The sequence below is a fragment of the Schistocerca americana genome, chromosome X (assembly GCF_021461395.2).
Source record: "Schistocerca americana isolate TAMUIC-IGC-003095 chromosome X, iqSchAmer2.1, whole genome shotgun sequence".
NCBI classification, from domain to species: domain Eukaryota; kingdom Metazoa; phylum Arthropoda; class Insecta; order Orthoptera; family Acrididae; genus Schistocerca; species Schistocerca americana.
The window spans coordinates 817671197-817688645 of NC_060130.1; the positions used below are offsets into that span (position 1 = coordinate 817671197).

Genomic DNA, 17449 nt, shown 5'->3' on the forward strand with positions numbered 1-17449 from the left:
TGATTTTTGTGTTTTTTGGCATAGAGCATGCAGTTGCCGCATATTGGTGGAATGATCACATTTGCCAGTTCTCCTGTAGACTGATGTGGCTCATTGTGAATTTAAAAGATCTGCATCACACGACAAAGGTTTTGCTGAATGTGGAAAGTCACTAATGTGAAAACAATCTTCCTTAAAATGAGAAAACCATTTTCTTGCTATGCTTTGTCCACTGTAATTATCCCCATACATGGTTCAAATGTTTCTGGCTGCATTCGCTGCTGTCACCGCTGTATTGAACTCGAACAGAAGAATATGTCAAAAATGTTCTGATTCCTCCACTTGACACTTCATTTTCTGGCGGTCACAGCTCCACTCACTATCTTCAAATGACAGTATGTATACTCAAATAGCAACACTGAACTGTAAAATGACGACTGATAAATATACCCATAGCAACCAGAATACCAACATGGGAAAAAAAGAACGTTGGAACTTACGCACCAGCCTAATATATGCATGTACCACCTCCTTCACTGTTAATTCTACAGAACTTCAGATCATTTCAAACTTATGAATGACAGTAGTACATTTTGCAGCTCATTTAGGCAGTACTCATTTATACATAAAACTACAGTTTCTTTTAAATAGTCATTCAGAAGGACTTCTACTTCAGCTAACTTGCTGCCTAAACCTTTACATTTTGATAGAAAACAGTTAACACTTTGCTGCACCATTTCCCTTACTATTTATGTGATGCTGCTTGCCAGTGAAAAATCCTTGAGATGTGGTGGTGGAGCTGTTTTTTCTTCTGGGTCAAAGTCTAAGACTGCTGTTGACGTTGACGACGACGACGACGGTGGTGGTGGTGGTGGTGGTGTGAATGCTGCTTCATTTTCTGCTGATGAAACTTCTTGTGATAATTTGTATCCTGCTGTCATAATCTGTTGCTGTTATGGGAAAGGTATCCTTTTCTGTTAACTTTGATGGCATTAATGAAGGAGCTGGAACATTATCAACTAACAAGGAGAGGCCACGATGTTGGGATCACGGATTTACTTCAAAGTTTGTACACCTTTAGCAGACTTGGTACACATACCATCAAGGGAAGTGGTGCAAGGTAACATGGCTTGGGAACGCAGTGCGGAAGATACATAGCACACCTCTTGTTAACTGAACTGCAACAAAACACTGACACTGAACCCAGGTGGAAAATCCTGCTCTCCATGCATACTTCAGAGAAGTGCGGCAGATGACGAGACAAGCTGCTAAGAGTGCGGTCAGGAGGTGTTGCCTTGTTGAAGCAAAAGAAGAGACTAGTTGAGTGACGGTTCAGCGTATGTGGCATCTGAAAAGCATGGAAGTGTTGCCCTACTTCTCGCGGAAGTGACGCGTGAGGGTGCTGGGGGGATGTGGCCATACTTTGACCAACAGGCGATTCACTGATAATTGATTTTCAGTCAGCGCAGTCCATCATCTGCTGCTACAGGTGGAGGTAAATGGAAGGAGTTGCCACACAGTTCCTCCCATCTGAGAGGAAAACACTGGTGCCAACTGTGTGGAGGGGTGTTTGGAGCTGTCTGAGATTGCATGCTCGGGGACATGCATAGGTTATTATTGCTGTGCTCATGGTCATGTTATGGTTTCTGGTGAGAGGAGGCGCATGAGCAGCTCTTGAGCACAGCGTTGGCAGTGTGTGAAATATCAGTGCTGCTCCAGTGGTGCGGATGTTAGTGGCACTGGTGACAACACTGTCGGGAGCGGCAGGCACCTGTGGGGCCAGGGCAACAGTGACAGCAAGGTCAACATCAGCTGGAGGCTGCATAAAGGGCAATGTGGTAGCGACATTGAGGTGTGTCAGTTGTGTAGTCCGTTGGTGGTAGGCCAGAGGCAGTGTTGGCTGGCAGTGTGTCGGACACAGAGTTGGGGGTGGTGTCGGCTGGTAGCACAGCGGGAACAGCATAGGGGATGGTGTTGGCCTGCATCACATCAGAGGCAGCATTGGTGGTGCTGTGATTAGGGCCGGTGATAGGCAGGAGCAACTCCATCTCGATGGTGCTGTATTCGTTGGCTGGAGGAGGCTCTAGGACATCAGCTGTCTTGAGCCTGTCTATTGGATGTTTTTTCTGGCCCCATTCAGACAAATGGAGAACATCTTGTCCCCAAGTTGCAACAACAAGTGCAGGACCGAATACTGAGGGTGGAGTGGTGGCTGGTATCCATCCACCTGAAACATTATGTGTGTGGGTGCTGTGAGGTCTCAGTGGATGACTGTGCAGTGCTCAGCATAACATTGTGGAGATGTTGGTTGCAGCTGGACCGTGAAGCCTTAGAGTTGCTGCATGAATCCTGGGATGGTGTTGTTGGAAGGAAGTGGGGCTGCTTCCAAAAAATGAGTGGCTGTCCATATACCAGTGCGATGGCAAAAGTTCCCAGCTTGATTTTATGTGCAATCCGCAGGCCTAGAAGTACCAGGGGTAGGGCAGCAGACCATTCAGAAGAATAACATATCTACATCTATGTGATTACTCTGCTATTCACAATAAAGTGCCAGGCAGAGGGTTTAATGAACCACCGAGGATGGCTTTAAGTGTGCAGTGAAACTGCTCCTCCATGCTGTTAGCTGCTGGGTGGTAACTGGTGGTGTGGTGGAAACTGGAGCCACAGATGGCTGTCAGAGATCAGAAGAGGGCTGAGGTGAATCAGCGGCCGTGACCTGTAGTAGGGGTGTTGGGGCATCCAAAGCGGGACACCCAGTTCTGAACAAAGGCTGCAGCCACAGTTTCTGTCGAAATGTCGGGGAAAGCAGTGGCCTTCTGCCAGTGTGCAAATCTGTCCGTAATTATCAGCAGATATCAAAATCCACTGGAGGAGGGTAGTGGGTCGTCAATGTTGAGGTGTATGTGCATGAACCGGTGTTGTGTGGGGGGGGGGGGGGGGGAGGCAGCTGCAGGCTAGTGAACTTGCCGTCAGACCTTGACGTGCTGTCATGGAACACAGGAATGGGCCCACTTGAATACCCAGCCATGCAAAGCATTGTTTCATGAGGGTGGCAGAAGTGTGGATGCCTGACTGTGAGACCATTGATGTGGCCAAGTGCCAGTTCTTGGAAGGCAGGAGGGAGAAAGGGGTGGGGGCAATCATTGGAACCATCAGGTTGTGAAGGATCCACAAGGACATCTTACCAGATCTTATGGTAACAGCCAGGTATGGACCTTAGCTGGAGGTTCAGGCCAGAGTCAGTATTCTGAAAGGCGTGGGCTATGTCTGGGTCACCATCTTGAGTGAAGGCCAGGGCTTGGTAGGCTTAGGGTTGGGTGATGGTGCAGGAGTGGCTAAGGCAATCTGCCACAATGTTATTCATGCCTTCAAAAGGTCAGACATTGGTAATGAATTGTGCAACATACTCGTGTAGCCTAACCTGTCTGGATGGGATCTGGTCAATGGCTTTCCTGCAGAAACCAGAGACAAAGGTGTGGTGGTTTGTAAAGATCATAAAGCCATGTCCCTCTATAGTGCCTCTTTTGCAAGTTTGCACCAAGTATACACAAACTAGTGTTACCCTCTGGGAGGATTTTTAGTTTTAGTTTTGACCGTTTGTTTACCTAACGGATAGAGGAGATCGAACAATAATTTCGTATATATGGCAATTAACAGAAAAACTTATCAGGTTTTACTATGGGGATAATGAAAGTAGTGAAGTTCACGTAAATGAAACAACAAATGGTCACCAGCCTAATTAGGCATATTAAATTGAAACATTATTTTCAAGGAAATTGAATGCGATTTACTAAAGTGACTTTCATTAATGCACCTTTTATAATGCACTGGATACGCACAACTACAGGGCTAACTATGTTATGGTTAGCAGTAGTTACCATGTACACAAATCAGTAATAATAGGAAGATAAATGGTGCTTCACTCATAATAATAATAGTTACTATTGCAATCATTAATCAACTCAACACTGAGATGTTACTACAGGACACACTGGACTCAAATTGGGCACAAAAATAGTTCTGATTTAACTGACATATACATACCACAAATGAAATTGAATAATACTATATAAACACTTTTTTATACTCTCATTTTTAGCAATGTCACAGATTTCTTTAATTAGCAACGAAAATCCCAATTATCTTTCTTATAAGAGAAGAGTATGGTGGGGACCGATAAACTATATTACTGTCTCTCTAGGCAAACTCTGTGATCATTTCATAACCAAAGTGCAGTTCACTAATATTGATTCCTAACCCCACTTGGAATAGTTTATATTTTTCTTATTTAAAACAAATTACTCAAACACAAAACTCAATTAACCTGAGAAAATAGTTCATGGTAACAATTGACGCAAAATTACGTTTCGTATAAGTTCAATTTATGTGCCTTTCTCATCACCTGAGAAGCAGGTATTTTAGATAGAAACCTTTACACCCTTTGGCACTGAACTTTTGCACATTTAATACGAAACCAAATCACTATTTAGTTAGAAACAGGATACACCGTTTCTGCACATTTAGGATGGGATTCTGCATCAGTTTATGATTAGGATAACTTTAAGGTTCAGGCGCAGGTTTAAAGCACTTGAATTATTATTGAAAAACTCGCACACAAATATACTAGTCCATGCTATAATACGTATCTGTGTTCCTGAAGTTGGCAGAACAGTGGCACAATAGTGGTGGCAAGCACCGTGGCAGCTAACTGGTCTCACAGTCGTGATGTTGAATGCTCTTTACAATTTCTTCTTGGTGGTGGATTTTTCTTATTTTAGAGCCATTACATAATACAAAGAGCACCATGCAACAGCCGAAACCACATGCAAGACAAATTTCCATATGAAATGGCTCCCAAATGCCTTACTTGGCACCTCAATGTTTACCATACAACTGCTAGCCACTGGCTGCATAGCGTTCCCGCCAAGTAGCCGCCCAGATCAACCACCAAAACCACCTTGCACTACGCACAAACCCACTTTCATAGCGGAGGGGGTTCCCTACAGCTTTAATCCTTTACTTTACAAATTCCCTAAGCATGAGCCAGCCTCCAATATATAGATTTTTCTTTGTGAACAGACGTATATTATAAAATTTCATTAATTTTAAGCATCCTTTAGCTTTTACAATACATACATAACAAACTTCAAATTTCCTTTCGCAAATCAATGACCTTAATTAGTAAAGAACAACCACTTCATAGTCACATACACATAGTTACATAGTATAACCTACTTACAATCGATATTGGTGTTACACATTGACTGAAGATCAGAAATAGTGGGCAGCGAGCAGCTCACTGTCATATGCACCACAGCAGCGTTGTACATCAGAGAGCTCAGATGAAAAGAAGGCAAGCAGTTGCCAAGCATTGTCTGCGCATGGTTGTTGATGGCCCTGATAGTCGTCTCTCTTGCGTCCACTATTGCAAGGATGGCACTAGGTTGGTGTTGGTCATAAGGGCCTCATTGGTGAGGTCCCGTTTTATTTTTTCAAAGCTCATGATCATACCTGGGTCCAAGGCACCAGTTCGTTGCCTTTGATTTTATCACCACGGAGTGCTGTAGTAAGGGGCTCTCGGGTGGAAGCGGCATCGTTAAGATGGCAATGGAAAAAGTTGACTGTGGCGATGAAACGACAGAGGCCTTTGTAGGTAGTAAGGTATGGAAAGTCCGCTACTGCCTGTACTGTCTTTGAGAGGGGGCAGGAGCTGCCAACAGAGACTAAGTGTCCCAGGAATTCAACCTCACCCATCCCGAAAATGCATTCTGCTATGTTGAGGATCACTCCAGTTTTCGGTAGACAGAAAAAATGTTGTGTAGGTGTTTGTGGTGTTCAGTAGGGTTCCTGGAGTAGATGAGTATTTCATGTAGGCAGACGAAACACCCTGGTGCACCCTGGAGGATGGTTTCAAAAAATTGCTGCCATGTTTGGGCAGCATTGCAGAGGCTGACTGTCATGAATGCACTCTCAAACAGGCTGAAAGGCATGACTATGTCAGTTTTCTCAATGTCCTCTGGGGCAACTGGGATTTGTGTGTAGGCTTTAGTGCAGTTTATTTTACTGAAGATAGTAGCTCCTGAGATGATGTCGTTAAAGGTGCAGGGGAGTGGGAGAGGATAGTGGTCAGGGAAGGTGCAAGCATTGAGTTCACAGTAATCACCTCAAGGGCATCAGCAAATGTCTTTCTTGTGAACAAGGTGAAGAACTGAAGCCCAGGGGCTTTTTGAAGGGTGAAGTACACCAGCGGCGAGAAGCTCTTCGAAATCCTGTTGTGTGATTTCACACTTGGGAGAGGAAGGGAGTGAGCGCATTAGAGAATGGGGGGGGGGGGGGTTATGGCAGAGGGTAGAGTGTCATGCTGAACATTCTGGTGGGCACTTAGTGGCTAGATGAGGAGGGGGTTGGGGATTCTGAAAGGAGTGGAGCATATGGTCCAAAAATCGTGAGCTGTTGCACTGCAAAACATGTGATGAGACAGGAGCTGCATCAGACAGACCTACCTGAGGTGCTATTGACTAAATGGTGCTTCGCAATGTCAGCCAGTAGACAGTAATGACGGAGGAAGTCAGCACCCAAAATGAGGTCAGTAACATCTGTGACTGTGAAGGTCTGCAGGAGTTCCTACTGAAGGCCTAAATCGAGCAAGTTGGTATGCACACCTTAGGTAGGGATAACAGAGTTGTTGTTGGCAGTGATGACCAGGGGAGAGGATGGGGTCGTGATTTAAGGGTAGTTTGTGGGTAAATATGGATAAATCAGAGCTGGTGTTGATGAGGCAGTGGACAGGGGAACTAGTGTCATTCAGGTTGCACCTACTGTCAGTGGCTGCCGTGGTTTGGGGACTAGGAGCACAGAGGTCTTCAGTTGGTGGTGTTCTTGCCAAACCTCTAGTGGTACCAACAAGCTGCGCCTAGTGGTCATCACCTGGTGGCAGATGTGTGAGGTGTAGGTGGGTGATGCCGGTAGTGAGTGCTACCATTTTGAAGATCAGGTTCATTAGGATCTGATAGAGGTCGGGGGTCTGCGTGCTGGGCAGAGGGTCGTTAGTGGTAGGTGGCACAAGTGACGTCATGTACATGGGGGTCTGGAGGTGGGGTGGGAGGTGTGAGTGAATAGCCAGCTGGAGCCACTGGGTGATGACCAGTGTTCCACACTGAAGCCACAGTGAGGAAGGAGTTCAGGGTTTCGGCCAAGACATTTGTGTCACGTAACGATAAATGGGCGTGCAAGGCCATTGCAGCCCGTATGGGGGCAGGAAGGTTCTCCAACCAGCAATTTAGGAGCAGACCTTCGGGGAGGATATGCAGTTCAGTGAGAGCTCAGATGTCATCCAGCAACAGAGATGTGCCCGTTGCAGCTCCAAAAGCACGAAGCTGGATGTGATGCATTCTTTTAGTTTGGTATAGCTGCTGGAGGGGGGAGGGGGTGTCAGTGTGAAGTAACATCACAGACTTGGGCAGCAGTGGTCAGGTCAAGGTGACCGACAACCATACTGAATTTCATTTCATTGCTCGTAATAGAGCACCTTGCACCATAGAGCACAAACCACACACATGGGTCTTGTGGGTTGATGGAGGGCAAATTAGCAGCCGTTTGATTGTGGAAAGGGGGGGGGGGGGGGGGATTCTGCAGAGTTGGCCTGTGCTGGGTGCCCAGCCGAGTCCAGCGGTTCTGAAGTGCTGAGTTGTGTGTGAAGTTCTGACAGCTCGTAGGTGCTGGGGTGGTAGGGGTAACGGGGCTGCTGGCCAGAGAGCCCTTTGGGCATGAATGGCATAGGAGAGGGAATGTGTATCACATGGAGGTATGCATACAAAGATGATATGAGGTAACACCAAACTACATGAAAGTAAAGATTAACTCAAAAACCAGTAGCACCAAAATAATTAAAGCAAAATGTGAAATCATGTCGCTCAGTACAGAGATCAAAATGCTGTATAAAAAGAAAAAACTTCTCAACAAGCAGCTGTACAGTCTACACTTGCAGCTTGGAAATTGCCTCTCCAGCTTTCAATTCTGCTACATCTTGCAATACATAGAGAACGTCACTGAAAAAGAATGAAAAAACTAGGTACTTTGAAACTGAAGAAAGGTAACCTCCCCTCCAAAACTTCACATGGCAGCCAACATCAGATTCATGAAAGAACTATTAACTCAACTAATATCAATTTTACAAATAATGAACTTGCTTTCATAAACAAAGGTCTAAAGCATAACATAGAGCCCAGACTTAACGCCAATAACTTGGAATGCCTTATTGCATCTACTAAACTTGCATGTGATGCTGCTAAATTAAATTCCAGGGAAACTAATGCCTTAGCCTTCAAAGCCAATATAATAATAACAAGACACTGCAGTAACACTTTATAACTGACTGCTTTATTTGTTTATCTTGATTTTAATCAGTTCTCCTTCAATGTAAATAGCAAGTAAATATCTACTGTCACATACATGTACATAATGAAATATCTCTGAGAGTGGAAGTCTTTGGCATTGTTATGGTTGTAATATTGTCATGTGATAAAACTTCTTAGTGTGTGAAGGGTGAATTACACCATGTGCGCAAGATGTAAGCAACCTGCACTGAAATGTAATGGTGCGGATTCTTCATTGTATGTAACCAAAACATCTTCCATTTGATAATAATAATTTGTTTACATAACTTAAAATCATAATAGACACAATTACAATTAAAAAGACGTCTCACATTTTGTTTGGTTGTAGAGCATCACCACCCCAAGGAAGTTTCATCAGGTGGGGAAACAAAACACAAAATGTAATGTACGAGGGCAGTTCAATAAGTAATGCAACACATTTTTTTTCTCGGCCATTTTTGGTTGAAAAAACCGGAAATTTCTTGTGGAATATTTTCAAACATTCCCACTTCGTCTCGTATAGTTTCATTGACTTCCGACAGGTGGCAGCGCTGTACGGAGCTGTTAAAATGGCATCTGTAACGGATGTGTGTTGCAAACAACGGGCAGTGATCGAGTTTCTTTTGGCGGAAAACCAGGGCATCTCAGATATTCATAGGCGCTTGCAGAATGTCTACGGTGATCTGGCAGTGGACAAAAGCACGGTGAGTCGTTGGGCAAAGCGTGTGTCATCATCCCCGCAAGGTCAAGCAAGACTGTCTGATCTCCCGCGTGCGGGCCGGTCGTGCACAGCTGTGACTCCTGCAATGGCGGAGCGTGCGAACACACTCGTTCGAGATGATCGACGGATCACCATCAAACAACTCAGTGCTCAACTTGACATCTCTGTTGGTAGTGCTGTCACAATTGTTCACCAGTTGGGATATTCAAAGGTTTGTTCCCGCTGCGTCCCTCGTTGTCCAACCGAACACCATAAAGAGCAAAGGAGAACCATCTGTGCGGAATTGCTTGCTCGTCATGTGGCTGAGGGTGACAATTTCTTGTCAAAGATTGTTACAGGCGATGAAACATGGGTTCATCACTTCGAACCTGATACAAAACGGCAATCAATGTAGTGGCGCCACACCCACTCCCCTACCAAGAAAAAGTTTAAAGCCAGAACTATAGACCTATTCTGTTCGATGTCCTTCCCCATGGTCAAACGATCAACTCTGAAGTGTATTGTGCTACTCTTCAGAAATTGAAGAAATGACTTCAGCGTGTTCGTAGGCACAAAAATCTGAACGAACTTCTTCTTCTTCATGACAACGCAAGACCTCACACAAGTCGCACCCGAGAGCAGCTCACAAAACTTCAGTAGACTGTTCTTCCTCATGCACCCTACAGCCCCGATCTCGCACCGTCGGATTTCCATATGTTTGGCCCAATGAAGGACGCAATCCGTGGGAGGCACTACGCGGATGATGAAGAAGTTATTGATGCCGTACGACGTTGGCTCTGACATCGACCAGTGGAATGGTACCGTGCAGGCATACAGGCCCTCATTTCAAGGTGGCGTAAGGCCGTAGCATTGAATGGAGATTACATTGAAAAATAGTGTTGTGTAGCTAAAAGACTGGGGAATAACCTGGTGTATTTCAATGCTGAATAAAACAACCCCTGTTTCAAAAAAAAAAAAATGTGTTGCATTACTTATTGAACTGCCCTCGTAAAATGTGAACCTATCGGTTCGAAACTGGTAACGGTGCTGTCTAAGTAAATAAATAGCATTATAGAAAGTGGCTGGTTGCTGTAATCTTCTGTGTAAGAGTCACCTTATATCAGGACGGTGCTGGCAAGCAATATTGCGGAGTAGTAGTTAAGTGGGACATGCACAATGTAGACCAAGCAATACACTCTCCACCATATGTTGCTGTGGGAAGGAGGGCCTAGTATGCTGTGTAGTAAAACTGTAACTTGTCCGGGCACGGAAGTGCGTGATGGCGTGCACGGAGGAGGTCGTGTGTAGGGGGAGCGGTGGTACGCGCAGAGGCAAAGTGTGTGTGGAGGGGTATGGTAGTGCATGAGGAGGAATGGCGTGTGTGGAGGGATGCAGGAGGGGAGCGGTGGTGCATGTGGAGGGTGCACGTGTGTGTGTGTGTGGGGGGGGGGGGGGGGGAGTGGTGGTGTGCTCAGGGGAAAGGCATGCGTGGAGGGGTGTGGGAGGTGAATGGAGGTGGTGAGAGGTGTGAGGGGGGAGGGGTGCGAATGTGAGAGCATCCGGCTTACCAAACGCACGGATTTCGTGACCATGTGGGATGTACTAATCAGAAGAATAAAAAATAAAAACCAGTGGTTTTCAGTAATGAGACTCAGCACTTTGGTTTACAGATGGTCACCAGTGAAGGAACAATTTACATTACTTCCTATGATCCTAAGGGGCATGCATGCCTTTAGAGGAGTGCTAAGTAATAAAGACAACAATAAATAATGAAACGTGCTGGAAGAGCCACACGAGCTGGTTCGGAGATATTATTCCTAAAAGCTAACAACTACAATAAAGTTTAATAAGTTACTGCCTCTTAATCAAGGTGAGGGGAGGGGGGGGGGGGGGGTCCTCGTGCATGATGGAGTCTTTGAACAGGGAGGACAATGAATGGTTTACAGTAGTTTGTCCAGCATTGACTGGTGGCACGGGGAAACTCACTCCAGTGGTGCACTTTGCAGTAAAGGGGTGCCAAAGCAGCCTGGGATGGAAGGCCAACAAACCCGCCTGGTACTCCTGGTGCACATTGCACCTCACTAGATTATTTACACCACACACCACACAGTGGTAAGGTACTACTGCTACAGTGGGAATGAACCAGGTGTCCAGCATCAGGCTCGGTACAGCTGCCGTCGAGGGAAGCCCTGCGAAAGAAGGTGATGTGGAAGATGGAGTAGTCATCCTCTCGTTAACAGAACCACAACACCAGACGCAGGTGCAAAATGCTGCTGTCCACACACATTCTGGCGAAGTGTGGCAGACGATGACGCGAGTCATTTGGCATTGCACGAGATGAGCAGCCGAGAACATGGCCGAGAGGTGTTGCCTCGTCTAAGCAGAATAAGCAACTGGTTGAGCAGCAGTTCGGCACATGTGGCATCCAGAAAGCATGGCAGTCTAAGCTCTACCTCTGGCAGAAGTGACCAGCGATGGTGCTGGGGGAGCGGGGCGGGCGGTGGTACCTCGGCTAGCAGGCTTTTCACTAATTGCTGATTTTCATTCAGCACAGCCCGTTGTCTGCTGCTACAGGTGGAGGTGAATGGAAGGAGTCGCCACAATAGTCTTCACTTCATAACACCAGTGTTAACACAATTGCTTGCAACATTCCATTTCATGTTCCTAGTCCTCTTACGATTGTTTGGATCATGCAGAATATTGTGTTTTAGCAGTTCCTGTTTGTTTAGTTCATTAGTGAGTTCACTTATTGATGATTTTGCATTCTTAATTTTATTGTTTGTTCTTATGGGTTCCTCATTTAACTTTCTACACTCAAATGGCTTTGAAAGACCCTTCCTGGAGTTGGCTATTGCACTAAGTTCATTATATACACTGGTAGTTCACTATTTTTAGACCCCTTTTTCCAATGCTTGAGTGATATTATTATATACAATGTACTTGATCACAATAAATACAGTACTGATTTTTTCACAGATCATACATTTTTTACTCAATTTACATTTATATTCGCAGAACTAACACACTCACTGTTTATATTGTCTGCTATCTTCAGATAAAGTTGCCTATTTTAAGTAACAGAAATGACACTGTAGATTTCTGTCAATGCATAATGATTTTCACAGAGTCAGTCAGGAATGTACTGTCTTTGGCGTAAACACTGACCACCAGCTGGAAGTCACAGACTGTCAGAATCAATTTATGGATGGTGGGAGGGGGGGGGGGGGGGAGGGGGTTGTATAAAAGCATTCTACCAATATTGATCTTAGAGAGCAAGTTAGAAAAGTCTAATGCAGTCTGAGGTGTGGTCACACCTCGTGAATTAAGGGTTAAGTTGTACTCAGTAGCCTCACGAAGACATTTTTGTATATACCAACAAGAGCTGTTACTCAATAAATTTATTTTACTACAGGGTTATTACAAATGATTGAAGCGATTTCACAGCTCTACAATAACTTTATTATTTGAGATATTCTCACAATGCTTTGCACACACATACAAAAACTCAAAAAGTTTTTTTTTAAGCATTCACAAATGTTCAATATGTGCCGCTTTAGTGATTCGGCAGACATCAAGCCGATAATCAAGTCCCTCCCACACTCGGCGCAGCATGTCCCCATCAATGAGTTCGAAACCATCGTTGATGCGAGCTCGCAGTTCTGGCACGTTTCTTGGTAGAGGAGGTTTAAACACTGAATCTTTCACATAACCCCACAGAAAGAAATCGCATGGGGTTAAGTCGGGAGAGCGTGGAGGCCATGACATGAATTGCTGGTCATGATCTCCACCACGACCGATCCATCGTTTTTCCAATCTCCTGTTTAAGAAATGCCGAACATCATGATGGAAGTGCGGTGGAGCACCATCCTGTTGAAAGATGAAGTCGGCGCTGTCGGTCTCCAGCCAATTTTCCAGCATGTCCAGATAAACGTGTCCTGTAACGTTTTTTTTTTCGCAGAAGAAAAAGGGGCCGTCAACTTTAAACCGTGAGATTGCACAAAACGTGTTAACTTTTGATGAATTGCGAGTTTGCTGCACGAATGCGTGAGGATTCTCTACTGCCCAGATTCGCAAATTGTGTCTGTTCACTTCACCATTAAGAAAAAATGTTGCTTCATCACTGAAAACAAGTTTCGCACTGAACACATCCTCTTCCATGAGCTGTTGCAACCGCGCCGAAAATTCAAAGCGTTTGACTTTGTCATCGGGTGTCAGGGCTTGTAGCAATTGTAAACGGTGAGGCTTCTGCTTTAGCCTTTTCCGTAAGATTTTCCAAACCGTCGGCTGTGGTACGTTTAGCTCCCTGCTTGCTTTATTTGTCGACTTCCGCGGGCTACGGGTGAAACTTGCCCACACGCGTTCAACCGTTTCTTCGCTCACTGCAGGCTGACCCGTTGATTTCCCCTTACAGAGGCATCCAGAAGCTTTAAACTGCGCATACCATCGCCGAATGGAGTTGGCAGTTGGTGGATCTTTGTTGAACTTCGTCCTGAAGTGTCGTTGCACTGTTATGACTGACTGATGTGAGTGCATTTCAAGCACGACATACGCTTTCTCGGCTCCTGTCGCCATTTTGTCTCACTGTGCTCTCGAGCGCTCTGGCGGCAGAATCCTGAAGTGCGGCTTCAGCCGAACAAAACTTTGAGTTTTTCTACATATCTGTAGTGTGTCGTGACCATATGTCAATGAGTGGAGCTACAGTGAATTTATGAAATCGTTTCAATCATTTGTAATAGCCCTGTACATTAGCAAATACTGCCACATGTGGAACATCAGTGGAGAAAAAGGAGGATAATGTTTGTGATATGGCATATTACACATATTTTTGTGCTTCGTTTAGCCAAAGATCTTCATTTAGAAAATCGGTTTCTATTTTAAGAGCTACAATACCACTTTGACTGACCAGCTAACTTAGTTTTATGGTGTAGAGGGTTTAGCAGATCATATACATTACTTCCATGCTGTGATGTATATATCATCTGTTCAGTGGAAATCAGTGTGTCATTAGACTAGATTTTTCACACCTCTTTCATATTTTACTATGAAGCATGTTTTGTGCATGATCTGTATAAATTTTGCTGAGCTTGAACTTACCTATTATTCTGTTTCCTACAGTCCTTGATACAGCTGGCCAAGAAGAATTTAGTGCCATGAGGGAACAATACATGAGATCTGGTGAAGGTTTCCTTCTTGTATTTGCTGTGACAGATAAAGCAAGTTTTGATGAGATATATAAATTCCACAAACAGATATTGAGAGTGAAGGACAGAGAAGAATTTCCAATGCTGATGGTGGGAAACAAGGCTGACCTAGAGCATCAGCGTGTGGTAAGATACATTTATTTAAGAAAATTGTTTCTTGAGGTTTCATTCCATTTTAAAAGTCAGTTGCATTTCTTAATATATTTTAAAATTTTGTGTTCCCCATTTTTTATTTCTATGGTATGCAATCACTTGCCATATTCAACATCTCTATCCAATGAACACATCATCCTCAACAATAATGCACATTATCATTCCATAAAATGCTGTGGAGAGATTGTTTATCTACCTTAGGACACTGGTGCAAAATGTGGTGGTCATACTTTATTCTACTACCTACTCTGCATGCTGGCTAACTATTGCTGTTGAAAAATTTTTTCCACCGCTTGGAGATGAACCAGAATAAGTCTTCCCTTAAGTGCCACAAAAATTAAGAAAGTGTTCATAGGTCAAAAGGTCAAAGGAGTATATGGATGAAAAACTGGTTTCCATTAATCCAGAGAAAAAAAAATGTAATAGAAAAATTTGATGAACGTTAGCAAAAGTGTAGACCTGATGACATATCATAAATAAAACTCACCAACATATTTCATATCTGAAAACAAGGTGTGTGTGTTTTGGGTTAGTATAACCTAAGTATTGAGTGTGATTACCTAAACCAGTAATAGAATATGTAGAAAATTTAATTATTCTTCTTCATCACTATCACCATCATCATCACCACCACCACCACCACCACCACCACCACCACCATCATCATCATCATCATTATTTTGTACATCCTGGCATAAACAGTGTTCATGACTTTAACACAACACATTAGCAGAAGATTAAGTATTGCAGGTAAAAAGTTGAACAAATTTGCATTGAACACTGGTAGCATGTGTTGTAATCCTTGTTGTAGGTGTATCTCCACCTACTCTTTCTACTACCTTAAAATGACTGTGTGTAGAAAACATGCTGCTGCTGCTGCTAATGGTAGTGGTAGTGGTGGTGGATCAGTACCATAACTTTCTCAACACAGTTTGTGCTATACTAGTGTCTCAATTGAAATACATCACAATGTATCAGTAATTTTGTCAAAACTGGCATAGCCTAAAACTGGACAATATTATCAATTTTGCTTTATCCATACTTTGTCAGTAAAATGTGATTAATATGTGGTATAACACATACACATGTATTCCAAAGCAGTGCCTGTGTACAAGACTCTATTTCCAACACCACTGTCTTCTATTTGATATTTCCACAAAGCAGTCTTCTTGAGGTTTGGCAGTGTTGTGCTGATATATTTGATATAACTTACCAGTTAGAAATGACAACGTAGAAAGTTATAAATTTTTGGGAGTGCTTATTTAATGAAAACTTCAAATTGAAAATCCTATATTAGCCCTGATAAACATGTAGGTTTGGCAATTTTTACCGTAAAACTAATTGCCAACTTTAGTGACATAGGAATCAGTATGTCAATATATTCGTCATACTTTTTTCAGTTGCCGATGTCATGTGGAGTCGTGTTTTGAAATAACTTCTCACTTAGAAAAATCATATCCATTGTGCAAAACAAAGTAATTAGTTATGTGTATGTTCACACACAATGGTTGTACAGCGATGTGTTTCAGCATTTTGAAATACAAGGGGTGTTCAACAAGTAATGCAACACTTTTGTTTTCAGCCAATTTCTGTTGAAAAATTGCGCAATTTGTTGTGGGATATTGGAAATATTCTTTCTTTGGCCCCTAAAGCTTTGTGAAGTTCCAAGAGGTGATGGCACTACATATAGCCTTCAAATTGGTGTCTAGCAGAGGTGCGTTCCAAGCAGAGAGCTGTCATTGAATTTATTTTGGCAGAAAACCAAAACATCACAGATATTCATAGGGGTGTCTGTTGCCATCATCGCAACTAGATCACACAAATCTGTCTGATCTCCCACATGCCAGCCGGCTTCGTGCAACTGTGACTCCCACAATGTTGGAATGTGCAGACACTCTCATTCAAGATGTTTGATGGATCACAAACACCTCGCTGCACAACTGGACATCTCAGTTGACAGTGCTGACACAATTATCCACCAGTTGGAGTACTCCAAGGTGTGCGCTCACTCGGTTCCTTGCTACCTAACAGGAGACTGTAAAGAGCAACAAAGGGCCATGTGTGTGGAATTGCTTGCACATTGTGAGGCTGATCACAATGATTTTTTGTCTAACATCGTCACAGGCAGCGAAACGTGTTCATAACTTCAAACCAGAAACAAAATGGCAATCCATGGAGTGGTGCCACACACCTCTCTTTCTCAGAAAAAGCTCGAAGTGGGACTGTCGGCCGGTAAAGTCATGGTGACAGTCTTCTAGTACTCTGAAGGGGTTATTCTGTTTCATGTTTTCCCTCATGATGCAACGACCAACTCTGAAGTGTATTGTGCTACCCTCAGGAAATTGAAGAAACAGCGTCAGCATGTTCATTGCCACAAAATTTCTAATGAACTTCTCCAATGCAATACCCCACGCAAGTGTGCGCACCTGACAAGAGCTTACAAAACTTATTGGACCATCCTTCTACATCCACCCTACAGCCTGGATCTTGCACCTTCAGATTTCAATTTGTTTGGCCCAATGAAGGATGCAGTCTGTGGGAAGCAGTACATGGATGAATGGGAGGTTATTGATGTAGCAAGACATAGGCTCCATTGTTGACCAGTAGAGTGGTACCATGCGGGCATAGAGGCCCTCCCAGTAAAGTGGCTTAAGACTGTCATATTGAACGGAGATTATGTTGAAAAATAAGGTTTTGTAGCGAGAACAGTGAAGAATAATATGGTGCATTGCAATCCTTAATAAAACCAACCTGCTTTCAGAAAAAAAGAATATGTTGCATTATTTATTGAATTCCCCTCATATTAAACACAGATGACATTTGTTGTCCAAAATATGTTTGAATTTGAGAATAATAAGTAAATTCATAAATAAAATATGAAAGGAAAAATAATCTTCACTATCATTAAATGAATCTAATTTGACATAAAAGAGAGTTAGGTACAGCTGTTTCATAATCTGCCTCCAAAAATTAAATGTCTGACAGACAGTAGAAGCAATTTTCAATGTAGATTGAAGTGAATTGTATGTAAATCTTTAGCT

At 43.6% G+C, this 17449-nt stretch overlaps 1 protein-coding gene across 1 annotated transcript in view; it reads left to right on the plus strand.

Moving 5' to 3' along the window:
* Positions 1–17449, plus strand: part of LOC124554755 (ras-like protein 2) — an 88870-nt gene that overhangs the window by 47944 nt on the left and 23477 nt on the right. The window contains exon 3 of the mRNA XM_047128407.1: positions 14170–14381. Coding sequence (XP_046984363.1) covers positions 14170–14381 — 212 coding nt within the window. The remainder of the gene's footprint in view (positions 1–14169; positions 14382–17449) is intronic.